The 20,405-nt window shown below is 45.2% G+C and overlaps 1 protein-coding gene across 10 annotated transcripts in view; it reads right to left on the reverse strand.

The window, feature by feature from the left end:
* Nucleotides 1-1,208: 1,208 nt before the first annotated feature.
* Nucleotides 1,209-20,405, reverse strand: part of fbrsl1 (fibrosin-like 1) — a 290,461-nt gene continuing 271,264 nt past the window's right edge. For 2 of the 10 annotated variants that reach the window (XM_086313247.1, XM_086313244.1), the window contains 13 exons: nucleotides 17,196-17,598; nucleotides 16,309-16,568; nucleotides 14,177-14,427; nucleotides 10,698-10,748; nucleotides 10,395-10,490; nucleotides 8,705-8,776; nucleotides 8,499-8,528; nucleotides 8,129-8,200; nucleotides 7,320-7,452; nucleotides 6,574-6,657; nucleotides 5,270-5,353; nucleotides 4,183-4,441; nucleotides 1,209-3,709 (listed from right to left, as the gene is read on the reverse strand). In XM_086313247.1, the coding sequence (XP_086169373.1) occupies nucleotides 2,413-3,709; nucleotides 4,183-4,441; nucleotides 5,270-5,353; nucleotides 6,574-6,657; nucleotides 7,320-7,452; nucleotides 8,129-8,200; nucleotides 8,499-8,528; nucleotides 8,705-8,776; nucleotides 10,395-10,490; nucleotides 10,698-10,748; nucleotides 14,177-14,427; nucleotides 16,309-16,568; nucleotides 17,196-17,598 (3,092 nt within the window). In that variant the 3' untranslated portion in view covers nucleotides 1,209-2,412. Of the gene's footprint in view, nucleotides 3,710-4,182; nucleotides 4,442-5,269; nucleotides 5,354-6,573; nucleotides 6,658-7,319; nucleotides 7,453-8,128; nucleotides 8,201-8,498; nucleotides 8,529-8,704; nucleotides 8,777-10,394; nucleotides 10,491-10,697; nucleotides 10,749-14,176; nucleotides 14,428-14,607; nucleotides 14,769-16,308; nucleotides 16,569-17,195; nucleotides 17,599-20,405 lie in introns of all 10 variants that reach the window. The other 8 variants (XM_086313255.1, XM_086313251.1, XM_086313246.1 and 5 more) reach the window with 7 other exon arrangements.

The following is a 20,405-nucleotide window of genomic DNA, read 5'->3' on the forward strand; positions in this document are numbered from 1 at the left end:
CTTGCCAGACGATGAGTGAAATTGATGGAGCTTTTCATCTCCGGAGGGCCGTTCCACACTCAGCCGTAAAATGGATAGAGCACAGGACAGAGTGATTGAGTTGGGTGGGGGGGAATCTAAGGTGTGTGGTTTTCTCCAACTAAAGCTCGCCTAGTAAATAACAGTTACAGGAAGAAAAAAAATCCCTATGTGGTAACAGGTACAGGGGTTAAGTGTCTGCTGTTGACTGAAAGCACACAGAGCTAAAGTGAGGCCGGCCACTGACAGATGCTACCCATAGGAAGAATATGTGGTTCAATTACCGAGAGGCTAAATTGAAAGCGATAGTGATTTAAGTCTTCCCAATACGCCAACCACATTCTGGCAAACAGTCTTTTCAAGGAGCCCTTTAAAAACCCTGTTGGAGTGCGTGAGACACAGGAGCACTATTGATTTTCAATAACATCCCCTAATGACCTGGCCACAGTTTGATCCACGCTGTCATTATGGGTTGATACCATGGGACTGGGATTGGTGGGCCTCACGGCGCACAGCAGCGAGATGAGTAGTCGGCGCATTATCGGCATGAATTGGCTGTCTCTGCTCAGGCAGCAGGCGCAGCCGAGGTCTTGTCAATAACAGGACAGGGCACCTCAGGGCTCCCTCTGCGGCCCACTCCAGAGTGCCTTCCGGCCTCATTAGAAAAGGAGATGAGTGGTGTGCACGAGGAGAGGAGGCATATGAGAAGAGAGGGGAGCCTCTTTTTCCACCAACTGATAGCCTGCCTCCCAGGCATTGCTCCTCTTAATGAGTCCAGACCGCGGGTCAATATGCCGCTGGGCTGCCAGTCAATACCGGTTACCTGCAACACAAACACTCAAAACCTGCTTTCATACAAAATCAATGTTCTATTAGTCCCTGCCTGTATTGCCTTGGCCCAATCTCATCGATCCCTGTGAAGAGCTCTGCAGCCCATGTATGACAGATTACGGTCAAATGATCTGATGGCTTAGGCTACTCTGCCAGCCAAGTCAGTTGGCTTTATGATTTTAAAGTAATATCTTGGTATCAGATGAGTAAATGCTCTAAATGCTAGAAACTAAGGCATCGCCGGCAAACCTATCAACCTCACATACACATAGCACTCAGCAGGTCCGGCTCACAGACAAAGTCACAGCTGGCAGCCGGCGCCGACGTCGAGCGCCAGAATTAAAGATGAGCAGGAAATGTTTGACATTAGGTCCAAACTTTATTCCGTACGTTTTAAACCATGAATGTTCATTTTCATTTTTTTTTTGCACGCCTAAAACTCTACTTGTTTTGTATACAAGAGTCTAAGAAAAACAACTGCACAACACCACAAGGTTGACAGAGAGAGTCCTTTTGCCGCCCACTAAACAGTGTCCTCATTTTTCTATCTGGGGCTGGTCCAGTTTGTGACTTGGAAGTCTTTGAATTATTTAGTCGTTATTTCATTTGTAAATATAAACAGGTGTTAAATCCAGGTTGCTCTCAGTATCACCGGTATGGTCTTTTCCCTCCAGGTGATTTCTTCTGCAGGGTGCTGTGTGCTGCTTTGCATAGATTGCAGATGATCCGTTTAGGCCTCCTTACAACACCCTCCCTTCGTACTTCCTGTCCGTCGGCCACACTTGTCTCTCTCCGCAATATTCAGCAGGCAGGTGATTTTCCCGTGTTTCGTTTTGATTTTGTTTTTCTAGAAATGGTTAAAAAGCCTAATAAATTTACATGGTAAACTTGCAGCGAAGGAATAGCAACAAGTTATTTACATCTGTTTTCTTTACAGAGACTCAACAAAGACCTCATAATATATATTTATCTGCATATCTCAAAGGCAAAACAATTGAACAGAACAAATCGGTAATGTAGCATTGTACATTGTCATCACTGAGGATATCCTGGTACCATGAGGTTAAGTTACTGAAACCAAAATCCAGTCTTTACAGTGGGTCATAAGGGATATGTCTCACAATCAACTGGGATAAATATTGTAAAAGGCGTGACTAATGCACAAAATACATAAAATTCATAGAAATGATATCTATACATGGAACAAGGATAGGAAATGTACAAACTCATTTGAGGACCTCTATTTTGCACAAAGTTGAAAAAAAGGTATTGGATTAATATATTAATAATTATCAAATATTTAAGTCGGCAATAAACATACACATATTTATGTTCTCTTTACCGACGCTATTCGACCTCCAGTCCACTAAAAATAAAGTCATGGCATGTGCTTAATTAGCCTTACACACCTTTAATTTGTACAATCATACCCTTTCCCTTAGGGACTTTTGCTCTTCTCTGGTGGAGAAGAGCAGTGCATTTTGTTTACAACAAGCTTTCAGATTAGAGGAGCGGGGGCGTGTGAAAGCGCCCTGTAAGACATTTTTGCACTTTTCCAAGAAGCTACCGAGCCTCTACCTCTTTGGGGTTACGTGATGGGGAGTAGTCCCGTGGGTCCTGGGTGGTTGTGAGGGGGGTAGTCCTCCGGGGCGAGGCTGGCCTGGCACTGCCAGCTGGCACAAGGGGTGGGGGTGCGCTAAGTGCGGCGGTAGGGGGTGTTCTGTTCAGAGGGCCATTGTGTCCTGTGGAGGGGCTGAGTCTGGGGTAGGGCATGCCGCCTAGGTGGGGCATAAAGGGGGGCATGTGTGGTAGATGACCCTCCATTGGGGACTGGTGCAGCTGATGAAGCCGTGCTCTGTCCAGCTCCTCCCTCAGGTGGAGGCGCTCTCGCTCCTCGGCTTGCTGTCGCATTCTCTCGTGCTCCCTGCGTACCTCCAACAGGTGCTCGTGGTGGGAGTAGTCATGAGCCTCCCTTTCGCGGTAGGCTCGCTCCTGTTCGTACATGCTGGGGAAACGATGCCCCGGCTCAGGCCTGAGCTGGAAGTCCATGCGGCGTTGCAGATCCAGGCTGCGGTAGGCCTCTCTGAGCGGATCCCAGGGAAAGGCTGTGTGCGGCAGGCGCTCTCTTCCTGCAAGTGCTCCCATGAAGGGAGCCATGCGAGCCCGGTCTAGCACGTTGAGGCTGCCCATCTGAGGCATGGCGCTCATGGAAAGAGGCAGAGAATGCGCCATGGGGACACCATGCAGGCCAGGTGCTGAGATGTCACTACCACGCGGTGAAGGAAGTGGGGGCTGCTGGGACAAAGGTGGATGGTGGTGGTGCGGGTTTCCCGGTTGGCTGACGGGAGGAGGAAGAGCTTGGGCCGGTGGCTGGGGGGCCGGCTCCGAACTAACCACCATGACCTCCTGCTCCTCCTTCCTCTCCTCCTTAATCTTCATGTCATTTTTCACCTTATGGAGGAGCTCTGCAGGTGGGGGCTCCTTCCTCTCGCTGTCCTTGAGCGTAGACAGAGGCCCGCCTGCCATCTTGATGCCCTGCTCATTGATCATTGCCTTAGAGTAGGGGGAAGGGGAACGCTGAGTGGGTTTGATGGAGTCTTCTGAGGGTCTTCTCTCTAGCATCTCCTTGCCCGGCGAGCGACTCTCCTTCACCTTCACATCAGCCAGTGCGGAAGACTCTCTGTGTCGCTCCAGTAGCTCCTTCTCTGCCTCGCGGACCCTGTCTACGCTGCCGCTGTGATGCCGACCTGAATCGCTCGAGTTCTGGCTGCTGGAGCGAATCAGGCTGCTGATCTGGTAGCTGACTGGTGCAGAGGCCGGAGACGAGCGGTTGGAGTGGCGGTTGCGATCCACAGAATCCCTGTAACGGCACAATGTAAGAGTTTTATTTTTGCCAGTAGGCCGTGTTTGGTTAGTGTCTGATTAATTCTCAACAATAAAATCTGCCTTATAATTCTCTTTTAAATCGTACGAGTTGCCTTGCTCTTGTATCCCTCTGTTCTCTGTTTGACGGTAACCCTTCATTCTGCTGCCGTGCCATTCATAGAAATGTCTCCAATTAATTTTTGACAAATAGCTTCTCTCGGCGCGTCGTGCTCTTTTATAAGCGTGCCGGTTGTTCAATTTATTTCAGTTTCCATGGATACGACTTGTAACCACCTAGAAAAAAACATTCGCTGTTTTTCCTTTGCTCTGCTCTGACTGATCAGCTTGTATGTATAATAATGCTGGTTTATCATAGTCGCTATTGTGGTCTTATTTCAGGAGTCGGTTTTTACATACTGGATGTGAGCAACACACAAAAACATACAACCAAAAGTGTGTTTCACCCACCGGTCTTTATCTTTCTCCTCTTTGCCAATCGACGAGTCTCTTTTCTCTCGCTCCCTCTCTCTCTCCCGTTCCCTCTCTCGCTCTCTCTCGTGGCTGTTGGCGGAGCTGCTTCTCTCAGCATCTGCGGTTTTGGGCCACTGCGGCGGGGTGGGGAACGACGGCGGGGTTCGTCGAAGTCGGTTCCAGGTGTCGTGGTGGGGGCTGCCAAATGTGGGCAGTCCTCCCGGCCCCTCCTTGGTGCCAAACATGCTGTTGGACCCTGAAGGAAAGAAGCAGACAGGCGTGGGACCCACTGTAAGTTAATTGGGCACAAAACCTTCTTGAGGACACATAAGATGAGAAAGACTCAACAACAAAAGCTGCTTTTGTCTTTGTCTCTGGAGGTTCTCTCACTGAAGCACTGAAGCTGTTTGAAAGAGTTAGAGGTTAATGCCCCCCTCCCCCTTGAACTGGAGAGAAAAAACCCCTACTCATTTGCTTTTAGACTAAAGGTCCCCCCCCCCCTCCCTTCCTTTTCTGCACCGGATGAACAGGGGAGACTCACTGCCCTCTGGAGATGATAGCTGTGAAAAGCCAAGGGGAACCTTAGCATTCCACGGCATGTCTATTCCAATCACATCCATTTTCACAACAGGGTGACCGATTTGGCACACAAAAATAGGAAGGATGAAGAGAAAGAGAGAAAGGCATAGAGAAGGGATGCAAAGGGAAAAGAGAAAACCCTCCATGGTGGTGCAGAAGGGGCTTGTCAAATAATTAATAGACGAATTACCACCAAACAGCAGACCTAAGAGTGCCTATTGGCAGCAACACAGCCAGATTAAAGCCAGGCTGTCTGGGACTTAGTTGGTAGATGAAGTGGAGGCAGGGAGGAGGTTTGCTGTGGTGTGCTGTGCTGCCTTGTTGGGCCTCCCTGGGATAGGACTGTTTTGACACAGAAACTAGAGCTAAGTGTCTAGATTTTTTTCTCCCCTCCTGGCTCTCCCTGTGGTCTAACGCTGTCCTGCTCTATTCTATTACTGGCCACAGGGGCCAGATTGAAGGGGGGAGCGGTGGAGGAGGAGGACGAGAGGGGGCCAACGCTTACCAAGCGAGGGGTTGCCTAATCCTCCGAAGGCACTGCTTGAAAGGTTGCCGAGGCCGCCAAAGGAACTGGAGCGACTGAAAGGATCTGCAAAATGCCAAACAGGGATTAGCAAAAGGGGGGGTGGCTGGCTAGCAGTGCTCACCCCAACACCAACCCATTCCACTCGGCTTTTCTCTTACAAGCGAGCCGTGGTTTTCTAGCGCTGCGACCCTAGCTCTCTGCCTGGTAATCCTGCAGTAGCCAGGTTGCCTGGATGCTGGATTCACTGCCACTAACTGGAGTGGAGTGTCTCTGACCTGCTGGGGCTTGTGGAATGATGCTGCTTGGTGGGGAAATCAGTTTTGAGTTCTTGGAGCTGAGCTGGAAATGGATTGTGGTAGGACAAGACAATTAGGAGCTGTGGAAATTAGCCTAGACAGAGCACAGTGATTTAACTGGTGAATCACTATCTGATGGACTCCATCAGTCACAGACTATAGCCTCCAAATTTACGGGGATAACAAATATTTAGTCTGAGAAGTCAGCGAACGGGACTCATTAACTAAGAATTTGCAGTCCCACTTTAAATCGGAAATAATCCATCAGGAAATGCACAACTTGCCAACCGATTAGGGGTCAAGGATTTTTAATTCTGGAGCTTTTCACGTATTAGAAAAGACAAGAATTGAGAAATCTCCTCTGCCTCACACATGAATTCCCATTTGTTGACTAAATCTTCATCCTCAGTTTACCATGTTTTCATAGGCACAGAATGGACTGACACTTAAACAGTGTCTCAGTCCGAACTGAGGATGATGAATAAAAATGCAAACAACCGAATGTACCAAAGAATCATACAGCACGAACGCCCCTTCATTATTCCCTTCTTCCTGGGTACGACGAAATAAGCTTGGCATGCTTATAGAAAATAGTGTCTTGTGTGCTGCTGCTCTGTGTACAGTTTGTCCGAGCAAATGAGGGATGACAAATCGGTCTGGAGGCTGGAAACTACTTCCATTTTAATAAACCCGGACTCCGGAGTTATTTTCGACCGTAGTATGAATCACACTGGCTGATTGCAGGATGGCTACATTCAATATTATAGTAAAGTAAGAGGCAGTACTGCAGCTGGCTGTTGCTAACGATATTGTACATTAACCTTGAAGTGAACCTGAGATCAAAAACTAGGAATACCTTTGGTTCAAATTACACCCTGGTGGCTTTTAATGTATTTGAAACATGAGTGTAAGAAAGAGTGAGTGAGAGACTCGTGTTGAAAGAGGAGATAAATGTATAAAAAAAAGATAAACATGGGGGTTACTTACACTTACCTGCCAAATGGCTAGGAGGCAGGAATCCACTGGGGTGGGAGGGGGGGCCGTATGGAGACGGAGGGGGGTGTCCAGAGCCTATCGGGACAGAGGATGAAATAGTGTTATAATCCATATCCGGCCGGTCGTCTGGTCGGTTGGGGAACAATCTTACGCCAAACCAAACCCTAAGTTAAACAAATGCATTTCTGCCGCAGTATCACAAACTCTGACGCAACGTGGACCAGATGAGCAAAGAGTTGGTGGAGTGATGCTACTGACTATATCAGCTGGTTTCATTGCAGCTGTTATTTGTTTGTGCGTGAGTCTGTACCAGCTTAGTGAGGTCAGCTCTTGAATGTACAACAAGTTGGCCTCTTTCACAAAACACTGCTACCATCACCCATATTTCATGAATTGTTAATGATAGAACCAATTACAGGAGTGCCTCTGACACACCGCTGCATAATTACCAGTCAAAGGCCGTTCTCTTCTCTGTTGCCCTCCAACACAGGGCGCATCAGTCAATTACCTAACTGAGAGCCATGCATATTCATAGACATATTTGACTCCCTTTACAGGCAAAACACTTGCTACCAAAGCACTATAATTATGTGAACATTGCACGAGAGGGAAAATAAAAAGTGTTTTTTCCAAATGTTGTTAAAAATGTTAATTTCCATAAAGGCAGTAATGACGTTAGGAGGCTTGAAGTTTGAGTGTTTTCAATATGTTGGTAGGTATTTTGAGCCTTGACCAACCTGTGGAGGGGAAGAGGGGTCGTGCCAGATCGTGAGGGTACGGGAACCCTGGGAAGACTCCTGGTGCTGGGGGTCGACTAAACAGGTCCAGCTTCCCATTCATGTCAAGTTTGTGAGGGTCCAGCTGCATTTGCTGTAGAAAAGCAGAGAAGGAGACAAAGAAAATTAGGTCAGTACGCAACAGCACGAAACATTTCCAACAAGGGAGTGAGCGTGAGCGATCGTCAGCTACACTGGGTGAGAGCTCAGAGAAGGACAGAGACTTTGACAATGGCTCCATGTTCTCAATTCTGACTAGCTGTGTTATAACAAATATATGTAAGCTGATTAGGGAAACAAAATCCTTGGCAACTGGGGTTCTGGGCCCAAGAAAAGCCTGAGACACCCAGGGCCAGTGGCATTAGCAGAGGATCTCCATGGCAAGGCCACACCATCCTCTGTCAGTGAGAGGAGTAATTCGTATAAGCATTTCTGTTCTGTGTTCACATGTTGCGTCTGATACCGAGTGCTACTGTTACCATCTACCCCTTCTCTTATGGAGTCAGAGAGAACCTTTATAGAAAATATATGTTTAAAGTGGAGCCTTCATGTGTTGGGCTTTGCTTCTTTTAAAGCTTTCTGCCTCTTTCCAATCATGTGATCGTTCTACGTTTAGACCCAAACAAAAGATCCAAGTCAGCTCGATCTGCTCTAGCATGTAGTGTTTTCAATAAGTTAGCTATTTGGCCCGTTTTCCATAACCAATATAGTGTATCTGGCTTTACATGACAGCAAGATTCCTTAAAAACATTACTATCTGTCTCACGCACCTTCATTTTCTGCTGGTGGTGGTAGATCTGCCATGCGATCTGGACATGCACTGCACACCACTTGCCAGGTTTCTAAAAATTTAGAGAGAAACTGAGGTTAGCCTGCTGGCTTTGATATGGGGAGCTAAAAATTGATTCTGGCATAGAGCTTTTCTGGCCAAACTACAAAGTGGGAACTCATCAGAATTTGCAACCAGGCAACATATTAAGAATATCTAACCCCAATACAGACCTCAAAGCTAAGCGTAAATGCAGCCAAAACCCTGCATTTGCTTAATCGAGAATTGTTAAAGAATTTTAAGGTTTTAGACTTTGTGGCCTGGCCAGAGAGATGAAGCATTTAACAGGAAAGGATAAGGCATCTACTTACCCTAACAGATGTCCTGAATGGATCTGTTATCTGTATGGATAAACAGATAATCATTATTACAAACAACAAAGACACATACTACTAACTGTAAAACTGAAATGCATGAGAAGAAATGTCTCTTTGAGACATATGCACTGGATTATGTGTGGCTATCATCAGAAGGAATATGAGCAGAGTGGCTGCGATGCTCTCGGTCTCATGCTTACCCGTGGGTCCTTCTGCAGAAGTGTATGAGGCACTGCTCCAGGACGTGCTGCTACATCGATGGGATTGGATGCCTGACAGAGAAAGACAAAGACAAAAAGATACATGGTGATCAACCACATCTGTAACATCTGCATGGGGAAAGAAAGAAACGGAACTTGGCACAACAATACAAAACAATTTGACCTCATATAATAATTCCCAAAGGGGGTCTCAGGCATCCTCAAGAGGGTCCTCTGTAGAACACTGTTAATTGCATTTTTTCCATTTATTTTTTTTAAATATCCCCTGAGAGAATGAATAAGATTACTGTAATCCCAGTTTTCACCTTATTCTTATGCTTTGTGTCAGTGCTGTTATGGAGATAGCATGGAAGCATGTAAGACGAATTTCTTGCAAAACTACTCGAAGACCCTCCAGCATCTATTCCAACCCAGATAATTAGCTGCACTACGGTCAGCTAACGCCCAAGTATTTGCACAGCTATAGCTGATATAGGTAAAACTGCAATGATGCTTCCCAGAGTTCAGAGTTATGCCAGAGCAGCACATCTCTAATCGTTTCATCTTCAAGTCTGCAGAGCACAAGATCCTAGATCAACATTGTTCCTGGGGTTTTATGCTCCAGCAGGAAACACACGTCATTTCACATGGCCTAACCTGACATGCACCTCCTGAGAAATGTAACTATACATCGGGTCAATGCAGCCCACAACTAGTATGATGTGCTCGTTCAGCATCATCGATTCATTCGTGTTTCTGGCAACTTTTTTGCCACCTTTTTAAATTTTATCAGTGAGAGAATCTCGGTTTAAGGAATGATAATCATAGCATCAATATAAAGGACTCACAAATGTCAGGAAATACCTGGAGGGAGATTGCTGAAACTATGGGAATGAACGTGATGGAAATTACAGCGAAGTGGAAAAACTAGAGATATGTTTGAAATCCCCTCCCCCCCAAAATAACCAAAAGGCCCAGCATTTTATTTCTTTCCATCAGCTGGCACTGGATATAAAACACCAGGACAGGACTACATGGTAATTAACACAACGCACCACATACAAGCAAAAATGCCGCCAACGATGTCGCCACTTATGTAGGCTACACCGTAAGCACTACAAAGAGTCCCCGCAGAAGTCTAAATCAGGCCTTAATCTATTGCCTTATTAGAGATCGGGTGATTCTGCACGGTGACCAGGGTCGCCAGGCCCCACAAACAAACATACTTCCCAAGCTCTATCCCCCCAAGCTCGTCTCCAAGAATACTTAGCAGGGGCTTTGGATGCATAAAACTGTGCTTTGAACCATCTGGAGGGGCCTTCCACAAAAGGGAACCTCCATCACTGAGCCCTCTGGGAATAGGGCCAGCGGATTTAGGCCAGCTTTGATTGGTGGCTTACTTCAGGTCACAGCCTCTGAGCATCTGCCAGACTCACACCCTCCCGCCCCTCGACGTCCCCTGCATCTCCTCCCTTCTGCTCTTCTGGACAGGCAGACATCACGGTCCTATTTTTGGCCTGTCGTGACTAAGGCTAGGAGTCCACCTGCAGTTTTAAATTTTTGTTTTCCTTTTGCGCACTTATAAAGTGTTTTTCTTGTAAAAGTCTGCACACTTTGTGGTTTCTTTTATGCTCAAGCTCCCTTAAAATCTCCTGTTTGTAGACAGTGGGTTAAGGGATGCGGGTCTGACCTTGGGCTGGAAGGCTCCTTGCAGCGAGCTGAAGGGTCCTGAGTGTGGGAGCAGCGGGGGCATGCCTGGCATGGTTGGGGGGTAGGAGGGGAAGAACTGGAAGGGGGAGGAAGGGGAAGATGGGAGACACAAAACAAAATCATACAGTCATACATACAAGACTCAAGCATATAGATACACACACACACACACAAAGCCACTGCCACAATAAATGCTGTCAAGGCAACATTCAAATATGTCAAATATTTGATTTGCCATATGCAAATACTGTTAACACATTTAAATTAGTGCAAAAAAACTTACATTTGAATGTCTGATGAATGGATTGTCCAGTTTGGGGCCATATTTGTCGAACTGGAACAGACAGAAAAGAAAAGCATTAGGAAACAAAAGTCCACATAATGATATACTCGAACAAAATCCCTCATACAACAGCCTTCTTTGGTAATAAGGTCTCATTATTTTTTTTTTTACATTACAAAGGCAAAAACACATGCTCAACATCTGTAACTGGTAACGAGCAGGGTTTGGTCCAGAATAACAAGCCCCGGGGTAAAGCAGCTGGCTTGAACTGATCATGGGTTTACTTAAACAGCGTGGTCAGATAGGCAGTTAAATCACTAACAATACAACCGCTTAAGCACACTGCCAAGACGAAGACAGCCTGCATGATTTTTCAATTGAGCATACAGACATTGGGCGTGGAGGCCCAGCTTAGGAATCAGACAGTTTTAAGGCCAGACCAGTTGTTTCTAATCACTGGAAAATCTGAAGAAATGTGAATCTAATTGCTTTTGACTGCTGAGATTTTTTTGTGTGCAAAAAGCCCCGATGGTATATCTGGGAAGGAAGTACAAGAAGACATGTAACTTGTTTGCAGTGTTAGGAAACTGTACTTCAAAAGACAAAAAAGCGGGTCAGTCCGTAAAACCACGGAGGTCATATGTGAAGCTGTGTGAACAGTCTGCCTTGTATGATTGAGACTGATTTAAGGAGATGGGATTTCAGCTGATTAAATGCTTGAAACCGACACCACCTCAGAGTTGTGAAGAAACCGTTTCTGTGGCAGAACTTAGCCTATCAGAATAATTTTAGTTGGAATTTGCCAGATGAAAACAGTGTGGTTACATTTAAAATGTTTCCGATCATGCCCCGCGCGCACACGAGAAAGCAGTCGGTAAGCTGAGATGGACAGGAGGGAGGAAGAGAGAGAAGGGAGCATGAATGAGGACTTTGTATGTCTGTTCGCGAGCCAATACCAGCTCTCTATTTTGAAAACGTCTAATTACAAGTGACAGTAACTTATTCCTATTCCGTAAATACACAAACCATTTGCAGGTACTTTTTGCGAGTGTTTTCTCAAAGCTCAGTTGGCAGGCGCAGATGTTTTGGGTTTACATAATATGGGAAAATGAACGGGTATGAATCAGATTTTCTGTGTGCACGCGTGCAGCGACAGGGGTGGCTGGGGAGGGAGGGCGGGCTGGAGCTGGTAAAGCTGCTGGTGCAGATGCAGGGTTTGGGACACGGGGCCGTCTGGTGAAGCAGGTCCAATCACATCTGTGCGCAGAATGGTAATAACAGCGGCGATGGTGTCAGCGGCCCTGTTTGTGGGCGATAATGGCCCCGAATCAAAGACAGCCCATTGAGAGGAAATGCTGAGCCAGCTTCCGAGCTCATTAAACAGCTCCTCTGCGCTTCTGAAGGCGCGGCCTGTTTAATGTCTGTCACTGGAGAGGGGATTTCGGCTTTATGGCCTTGTTAAAAAAAACAAATAAAGAAAAAAAAGAAGTCTTGCCTTAAAATTTATGGAGGCTGTCACAGTTTTATAGTAAACCGCTTTGGCTAATTAACGCTTAATATTTCATCCTATAACAATTAAAAATATTTCTCGTCCAAAGACATGGCAGGAGCAAGGGGGCAGGCATTCACCGCTGCCATTTGGCAAGCCAGCTGCTCGAGGGCGTAGAACAATAAACAAATATAGAGGCTTCATAATTTCATTAATTACAGCCATTAGCCAAGGGCTGTTACATAGTTGAAATGACATGGGGCATCTAGAGAGCAGGAGGAAAAAAACGTGTGTGTGAGAGAGATAGACAGAGGATGCACAGCTGGGAAACACTTGGTCTAGCTTTTCATAGCAAAACAGTAAAAACAGCCACAACATCATCATTACTCTGCTTCTTTAAGCACTAAGGAGAAGAAAGCAATATCGCTACTGAGGGGTAGGAGGGAGGGAAAGGCATACGTTAAGTAAAAACAGCGAAAACGACAAAATACACAACAGCAACATTAACGTCAGTGTAAAATCCCACTGAAACGACACAAAAGAGATGATGGTGGTGGTGGTGGTGTTGGTGGGAGGGGGGTCACTTCTTTCATCTTCAAAGAGAGGATTGTGTAGCGCATAATTCCTTCCATGTAAGGAATGAACAGCAGACCAGACAACAGCGTGTGTGCTGACCGAAGAATCATGTAAACGGCCCTTATGCTTATCTGACTGCGCCATAAATACCAGAGCTTTGATTTCTAATGTACAGGATGGGGATAATCTTGGAGTTGGGCCTTAATGGGACCACGGGCTTTTAATCAGAGGTCATGACAAGATGGATTAGATCTATTAGACTAATGGCAAAAAGCTACAAATGGGGAGCCGTCTGATTCGACTGACAGAGATTGCTGCGCATTTCAAATGATGGATGAATAGTCATAACCGTTTTTCCTCTGTACAAATTTTGAGAGCTGCCAGTGTTAAACGCCCCTCCCTCTTCCCTCCAGACTTGTTGGCATTTAAAACACGGAAGCAATTAGAAACGTTATCAAAACAGTTTTACAATGATGTCATTTCCCCCCTTTATCCGCAATGAGGTCATCTGACCCACTAGAAAAGCTTTGAATTTGTCATTGGAATGTATGGTTGCTTTTGGGCTTTGCACACACGTACACGCAGCAATAAGTCCCTGTTACACAAACACACACATATATGTCTGTGTATATATATGTATGTATGTACAAAACCACAAGTCTGCAGGAATGTATTCATACAGACACAGATCGGCTTATTAGTACCTTTGTTTTGAATGAAAAGGCATATCTAAACAGGAAATTAGCTTCTATAAAAACTGAAGCGTACTGAAACTCTACAGTCCTTTCTAATAATGTTGGGATGCTGTGTAAAATGTAAATAAAAGCAAAATAAAATATTTGAATGTGTTAATAGAATTGAAACAATCAAAGGGCAACATATCAAATACTGAAAGTGAGAAATGTTATCATTTGTTGTGTCGTTTAAAAAAGCTGCGGCTAAACATGCTAAAAACACATGGCTGAACACCACGCTGTTAATAATGAAAATATAATGGAATGAACATGCTATTGCTAATTTAAAATTACAAATAAACATTTTACATGTTGCCTCATCAATCTGTTGAATAAATACAAATATAGTTGCTGATAATGGAAATGTGTACTTGAAGCAATTAAATTGACAGTGTAATAAACATGCTCGTGTGTGTGTTTGTGTAATGGGAGGTGGCAGCCCCAATTAAACGTGATGCTTCCAGCTTGTCGTCCACAGGAAGAGTGCAAAAAAAAAATCTTTTAAAATTCAAACTCAAAGTGTCAGATTTTTCTGAAGGGAGGGGTTCTTACAGCTACAGGACAAAACTGGCAAATTTGGGGGTAAAGAAAAAAAGGGAGGAGTTGATTGAAGAGGAAATTGGGAGGGGTAACAGGTGAGTTGGTGGGAAGTTACGGGAGCTTATTTTACTTATCCTCACATTTCTGGCTTGGGTACGCACCATGGGGGGTGCGGTGGGCGGGGTGAGGATGGCGGCCGGGGGCAGACTTGCGGGGAAGGGCGTGAAGGTGTGCTGGTGGGTGTGTTGGTGCTGGTGCATGTGCTGGTGTTGGTGAAACTCGGCCCTCAGGAGTGACACAGGGGCCAACGGCGAAGCGGACGGCCCCCGGCCCCGCTCTGAACTCTGAACCAGGAAACGGTTGTTCAGCTCCTGCCTCAGGAGGTCATGCTCTGCAAGAAAGGAGAGCGAGGGGAAACCCAAAAAAAAAAAAAAAGAAAAGCAAAAAAAAGGAAAAAAAAGAAAGAAAAAAGGAGGGGGGGGGGGCGGAAGGGGGGACACAAGAAAAAAAAAGGCACGGCGCCCAGTCAGTCTTCACAACAAGGGTAGAAGAGAAAAAAGAAAATAGTCACCTGGCATTCTCTGTTTCTCCAGCTCATGCTGTGAGGGTTTTCTACGTGGGGACTCATTGGTGGTGGTAAGAGAGTTGCCTGTGACAATGTGCCAATCAGAATCCCCGAATGAGGCTGGCAATACATGATTGGTTGGTTGAATGATATCAACAGGCTGGTATCTAAAGACAAGAAAGAACCAAGAGTCATCCCAGCAGAAAACACACACACTCTTGCCCTCTATGAGAAAGTCATTTCACAACTGGCATATTTACTGCTTATTTTGGAGACACCCATCATGTCTGGAGACATTTTCTTTTCTGATGAGATCGCCTGTTTCGATAGAATCTTTGAACATATTAAAAATCGTTACAAATCACTCGTGTTTGCATGCTAGGCAACACAATTTTGGCTGTGCCAGTTGCAGACTGGCTGCTTGCGGTGTGCTGTCTCCGACCGTGGTGGCTGTCTGATCGTTAGATGACATTTACTCGTGATGCATCCAAGCCCTCTTACAGTCCTTGTGCCCATTTAATATCTGTGCTACTAGAAATGCAGACCATCTAAGAAGGGACCCCAAGTGTATTTATTTCCATTTAATATACTTTTCCACTCTGTAATGCCCAACAGTTATTTCTATGCAAGACCCTTTGTACTTTTTTCAGTTTATTGATGAGCTCTAAGTGCTTACTGCCCACTGTGTTATTAGCATTAATATCCCATGTGCTGCATAGAGTGCTTTAAAGATTAATGCAAATTTGTCATTGCAATTTACTTTGCTGAGGCACTATGGAAAACGGATGTATAATTAGAGCCTTTTTTAAAACTGACACTGATACTGGCACCGATATCGGATGATTTAAAATCCGATAGCCAGTACACAAACCATAAACAGATATCCCTAGCATTCATCATGTGTGGTTATTTATGAGTCCTTACTAAGACTCATTATTTGTGGATTGCTGTGACTCTGCTCACATCAGCTGGTTGTTGTGGTATTCCAAAACTGTGTTGCCAATACAGTTTTGGAATACCTGTCTCTGGTTAACAAACTATGAAGTATTAACACTCATAACATGGTGTTAACAGTATTTCTATCATCTCGTCTTTAATTGAATTTTAATTTATCAGCTGTTATAAATTTATCGATATACCAGCAAATAGTTAATAGATCAGCACCACTGGTATATTGGTTCTATTTAAAATACTGAGATCTGGACAAACTAAACTTCTAAGAAAGGGCTAAATCCCTCACATGTCTTCACTTAGGAATAAATGCGTTGTAGAATAACTCAATAGCCTTTTTATTTAAAAAGAAAAAGTAAAGAATGAGCACTTACCAGATCAGCAAATGGTGCATAAACACTTGACTTGTTTCAAACAATGTAACATTTTTGTGCCATTAATGGTATAAAAATCCTCGACTAACTGTAGTAGGTTAAACAATATTTGCCAGGTTAGTATTTTATGCATCTATAAATCCTATTTTTAAACAACTGCAATTGCAGCATGAACACAGTTGTACAGCTAAGTGTAACTTATCTAATGATAAAATGTCCTGTAGAACCGCAACAGTGTTTGCAGTTCTTTTGTTAATCTCAAGAATAAATAATGAATCAAAAATGTTCATGTAAAACATTTTGCTCCCTCTGAAGTTGTTTTTCTTTGGACTTTGCGTCTCCGCTAAAGCTACCGTGCAGCATTTAAGGTGCGCAGCTTTACCTGGGTAGGGGGTGCCGGCGGGGTGCCCGGGCACCACTAAACTGTTGGTCGGTAAGGTCGGTGGCGGCGGCAGTGTGGCTGGGGTTGCAAACATGGCCGAATGGCGATGGGCTGGGCTCCGTAGGGAGGAATAGTGCGAGGTAGAAAGGTTGGCTATGGAGAGAGGCAATGCAGGGGCCGAGGACGGAAGCCCACTCAGGTGGTGGTGAGGGGACGGGGGTAAATGCTGTTTGGGAAGACCCACTGGACTGCTGCTGTGGCTAAAGATTTAATGGGGTACAAAAAAAATGCAATCACTATTAGCATCATTTACGATGTTAATACAAACTGTACATACATATCCACATACTGTGATGCTTTTTCTTGTAGGTATCTCGCTGTAAGTTCAGCTTACTTTGACCAAATAAGAGTGATTTTCTAATAATGCTTCTTATATTGAATTAAAAGAGGTGAGGGCACAATCTGAAAAGGTGAAATGGGAAATCATGCTGTGTGCACTGCAGTGTTGCCCGATGAAAACAGTAAATCTGACAGCTGGTTATTGTGAGGGAGGAAAAATCAATATCCACATGAAAACAGTCAATACTGTGTGGAATATAGAATTGTCTATTGGACTAGATCATATTAATTTGGAAGTTCTGGCAGGTTATATCGTCTTTACTAGAGTGGTAGGAAACACAAGGAAAGTGTTAGCGTCTGCCAGACAACACTGTGAACAGGTACAAAAGGTGAGACGGTGAAAGTGAAGACAGTACTGGGTACTGAATTTCTGTTTGCTTTCTGGTAGTGTGCAGCGCTGAGGTTGGTGAATATGGCACTAACACAGCTGAACCGTGTGGTTTCTTTAGCAGGTTTATACTCATAATTCTTAGCCCCAGTAAAAATACCTGATTTCGTGGAGGCTGCTATACGGCAACGGGTGGTGCACTGGCCGTGCGTGGTGCTGTCGGGGCAGAACACGAGGCTCCTGGTGCGAGTGTGGGTGAGGAGGGTGGGGGTGGGGGTGGGGCGGTGCCCTCAACAGGGGAGGTGTAGGGACGGGCGGTGGAAGTTGCAGCTCCTTTTTAACACTGAGAGGAGGCGGGGTGGGAAGCCGTAACCTAGGAGGCTCTGAGGGTGCCGCCGCTGCAGCAGGGGCAGGGGAGCCCGTAGGTGCCGAAGCCGGGGTGGGGCTGGACACGGGAGGTGCAAAAGGCACCTCACTGTTGCTCTGCTCCTGGCTGCGCTGGAGACCGGAGACTTTGGCTGAGCTACAAGTCTTGGACTCAGGACTCTCATTCGTTGGCACACCTGAAATGGGGAAAAAACAGTTAAAATTTAAGGAGAAACATGTTAAACTTCATCTTCGTTTGCCTCAGTAACATCTAACACATGAAAAAACTGCTCCCTCTCTGCCTTTTTAATGTTGTCCCAGTGTCTTCTGCCCAAGGTTCCTCTTGTTTCCCTCTCCCTAGGTTCCATTAAGTGTTTAATCAGGTCATTTTCATGCTTGACTATAATCAGATGATCCAATTTCTTTCCGCGATCCAGTCAGTATGAATAAATCACAGCTAATTAAAGTTAAATGTCGGCCCCCATTCAGGGCTTTGCTGAGCACACAATCTGGCATGAAATAATTATGTTTCAATTGTGTTGTGAGGAGAGATCGTGGCCCCTTATCTTGGCCTCTCTGGCATCTTTCTATCTTTCCTTCTTGTTCTTTCAGGGGATAGGGGAAACCACAGGAAAGCACTCCGAACCCATTTTTTACCATTCATCAGCGGCCTTTTCAACAGACAAGAAGCTTTTATAATCAGCATTCCACAGAACAACGACTTTTCGTACTTAGACTGTCGCAATTTAATGACTATAATTATATGCTGTTGTAGCAGGCAAATAAAAGTGGGAGAAAAAGCAGCATCAAAGCAGTTATGAATCTTAATGAATAAGACGAGCCAGTTGGTGATCTTGTGCTTCTCCCAGAGTTAAATGCAAAGGAAAATGGCCCGCAAAGATTGTGAGCTTGAGGATACGCCTGTGTGACAACTGCAACAGCAAAATCACTGCTGTAGCTTCTGAGCTAATCAAAGCTGCTACTGCTGGTATTCATTTTAACTATGCACACATGCACAGAGATAGACAGGCAGACAGACAGCTTGGTGGTGCCCTCTTGGTGGCTCTAAGCTACGAGTGCTCAGATACAGCAGGGTTTCAGTCAAAATGAGAAGAGCTGGGAGCTGCTGTCAAACCAGTGAGAACTCAACATGCAGCCCACTAATGGAATATCCAGGCCCTATTAACAGCCTGCTTAATCTTTCAAGGATCCTAACACCCATAAAAAGGCCAATAAAAAGGCAAGGCAGGGCTTTTATTTATTTCTTTATTTGTTGAGCTCCCCTTCCATTTACTCCTTACATTTATAGGAGAACTGGGGCTGGCTATGGTGTCATAATTTTCAAATGAATTCCTGGGTCCAGGCCTATATAGACCTCCGGATTTATTGGGGTCTGGGACTTGGATTAAACTGTCAGACTCTCGGTGTTACGGGGACAGAGAAAGAGGAATACTCAATGGCAAAAACACAGAGGCGGGCACAGACAGACAGACAAACGGAGGAGAAGAAGCAAATATCCACAGTCAAAATGTCGCTGTTGGGTGATGTTGCCATGGCAACCAGTTTTCCCAGACATAATGCAAGGCGAGTGATACTGAAGGAAGTCTCACTACGACCATAGAGGGAAGGTAGGGGGGTGGGGGCTTCGCATTCTAAGCCAGGGCCACAGCGAGCGCCGGGTTATCTTAATGATGATTCTAATGGGCTCTAATGGAGGCAGCGATCGGCACAGACCAACACATCCCTCATTAAAATCCCTCTGAAAGCTCACTCACACTCACAAGCGCGCGCACACACACACACAAACACACATATACGATTGCACGCACACACACACACACACATATACGATTGCACGCACAATAAAACACACCCACACGTGCACACGAATGAATGGAACCTGGACAAGTTTTTACTGTTGGCAAACACATGCAACTTCATTTTAGTGAAGTGCAGAACAAAGTGAGGAAAACCAGACCGGTTTGTTGGAGAAAGAAAAAGAGTTGCATTATCCAATAGATTTTTATTGTTTGCAAACTGACCTTTTTTTTAATAGGTTTATCTACCATTTTGAAAAATATACAATATGTATGCATGATAACTCTGACACCGTCATACTCCTTCATAAAACCCTATGCTGCGTGATATTTTTCTAGAACTTGCACTTCTGGATACTGGTAAGGTTTAAAGTCAGGGTGTGGCTGCTTTGACTGGCAGGTGTGCTACCAGAGGGAGCTGCAGCGGCTTTTTTTCCTGCTATTTTAAGTTAGCCAAAGGCTGGACTGCATCACTGTGTTTAAGCTGTTGGTGCCATTTGCAGAATTTTTAATTGAATTTAAAATTCAGTTTAATATGGCTTCTTGTGTGGCACACACAAGATAGTACTTTAGTTTTGCTGAGTAAAATACGTGCAGCCATACAGTTTGTAAATGTAGCTAGCTAACCATGCTTTCCAGCCTTAGCTGATAACTTAGCACTCTGCCATAAGAACAAAATGGCAGCGGCTAAAATGCTAGCACAGAAGCTTTGAAGTCCAAAAACGTCCACCACAAAAAAAAGACTTTTTGTTTGTTATGTTTTTTTGGTCCCATCAATGCAAAGCAACACTGCACAACTGTCAGCTGACTGTCATGCATTTCATTAAGCTGCAAAAACAAAACACAAAGTTGTTCCTCTTTTCCGCAGGATATGTAATATACTCCCTGAAATTACATACTGAGGAAAACAGTAGGCCAGCCACAGGCGATCATGTGAAACAAATGCCATACGAGTGCGCAAAAAAAGTGCTGTCCTGAAGCTCTGCCCTGCAAACCTGAGCAGATGGTCTGGGTGAGTCAGACAGGTTGGAGGGCAGCCCAGTGGTGGGGGTGGCACCCCTCTCCCCTTAGCTGGGTTAGTGCACTGGGGGGTGGGGGGGCGCAGGGACATTCCCTAGGGGGGTGTTGGCAAGTCTGCTCACCAGATGACATCTCATCCCAGTATTGATCTTTTTATAGTTGTTCTC

Source organism: Aulonocara sp. 'chitande type north' Nkhata Bay, linkage group LG12, assembly GCF_057382095.1.
Source record: "Aulonocara sp. 'chitande type north' Nkhata Bay isolate Kocher_YH1m ecotype deep benthic linkage group LG12, A_spYH_male_GT1.1, whole genome shotgun sequence".
NCBI classification, from domain to species: Eukaryota; Metazoa; Chordata; class Actinopteri; order Cichliformes; family Cichlidae; genus Aulonocara; species Aulonocara sp. 'chitande type north' Nkhata Bay.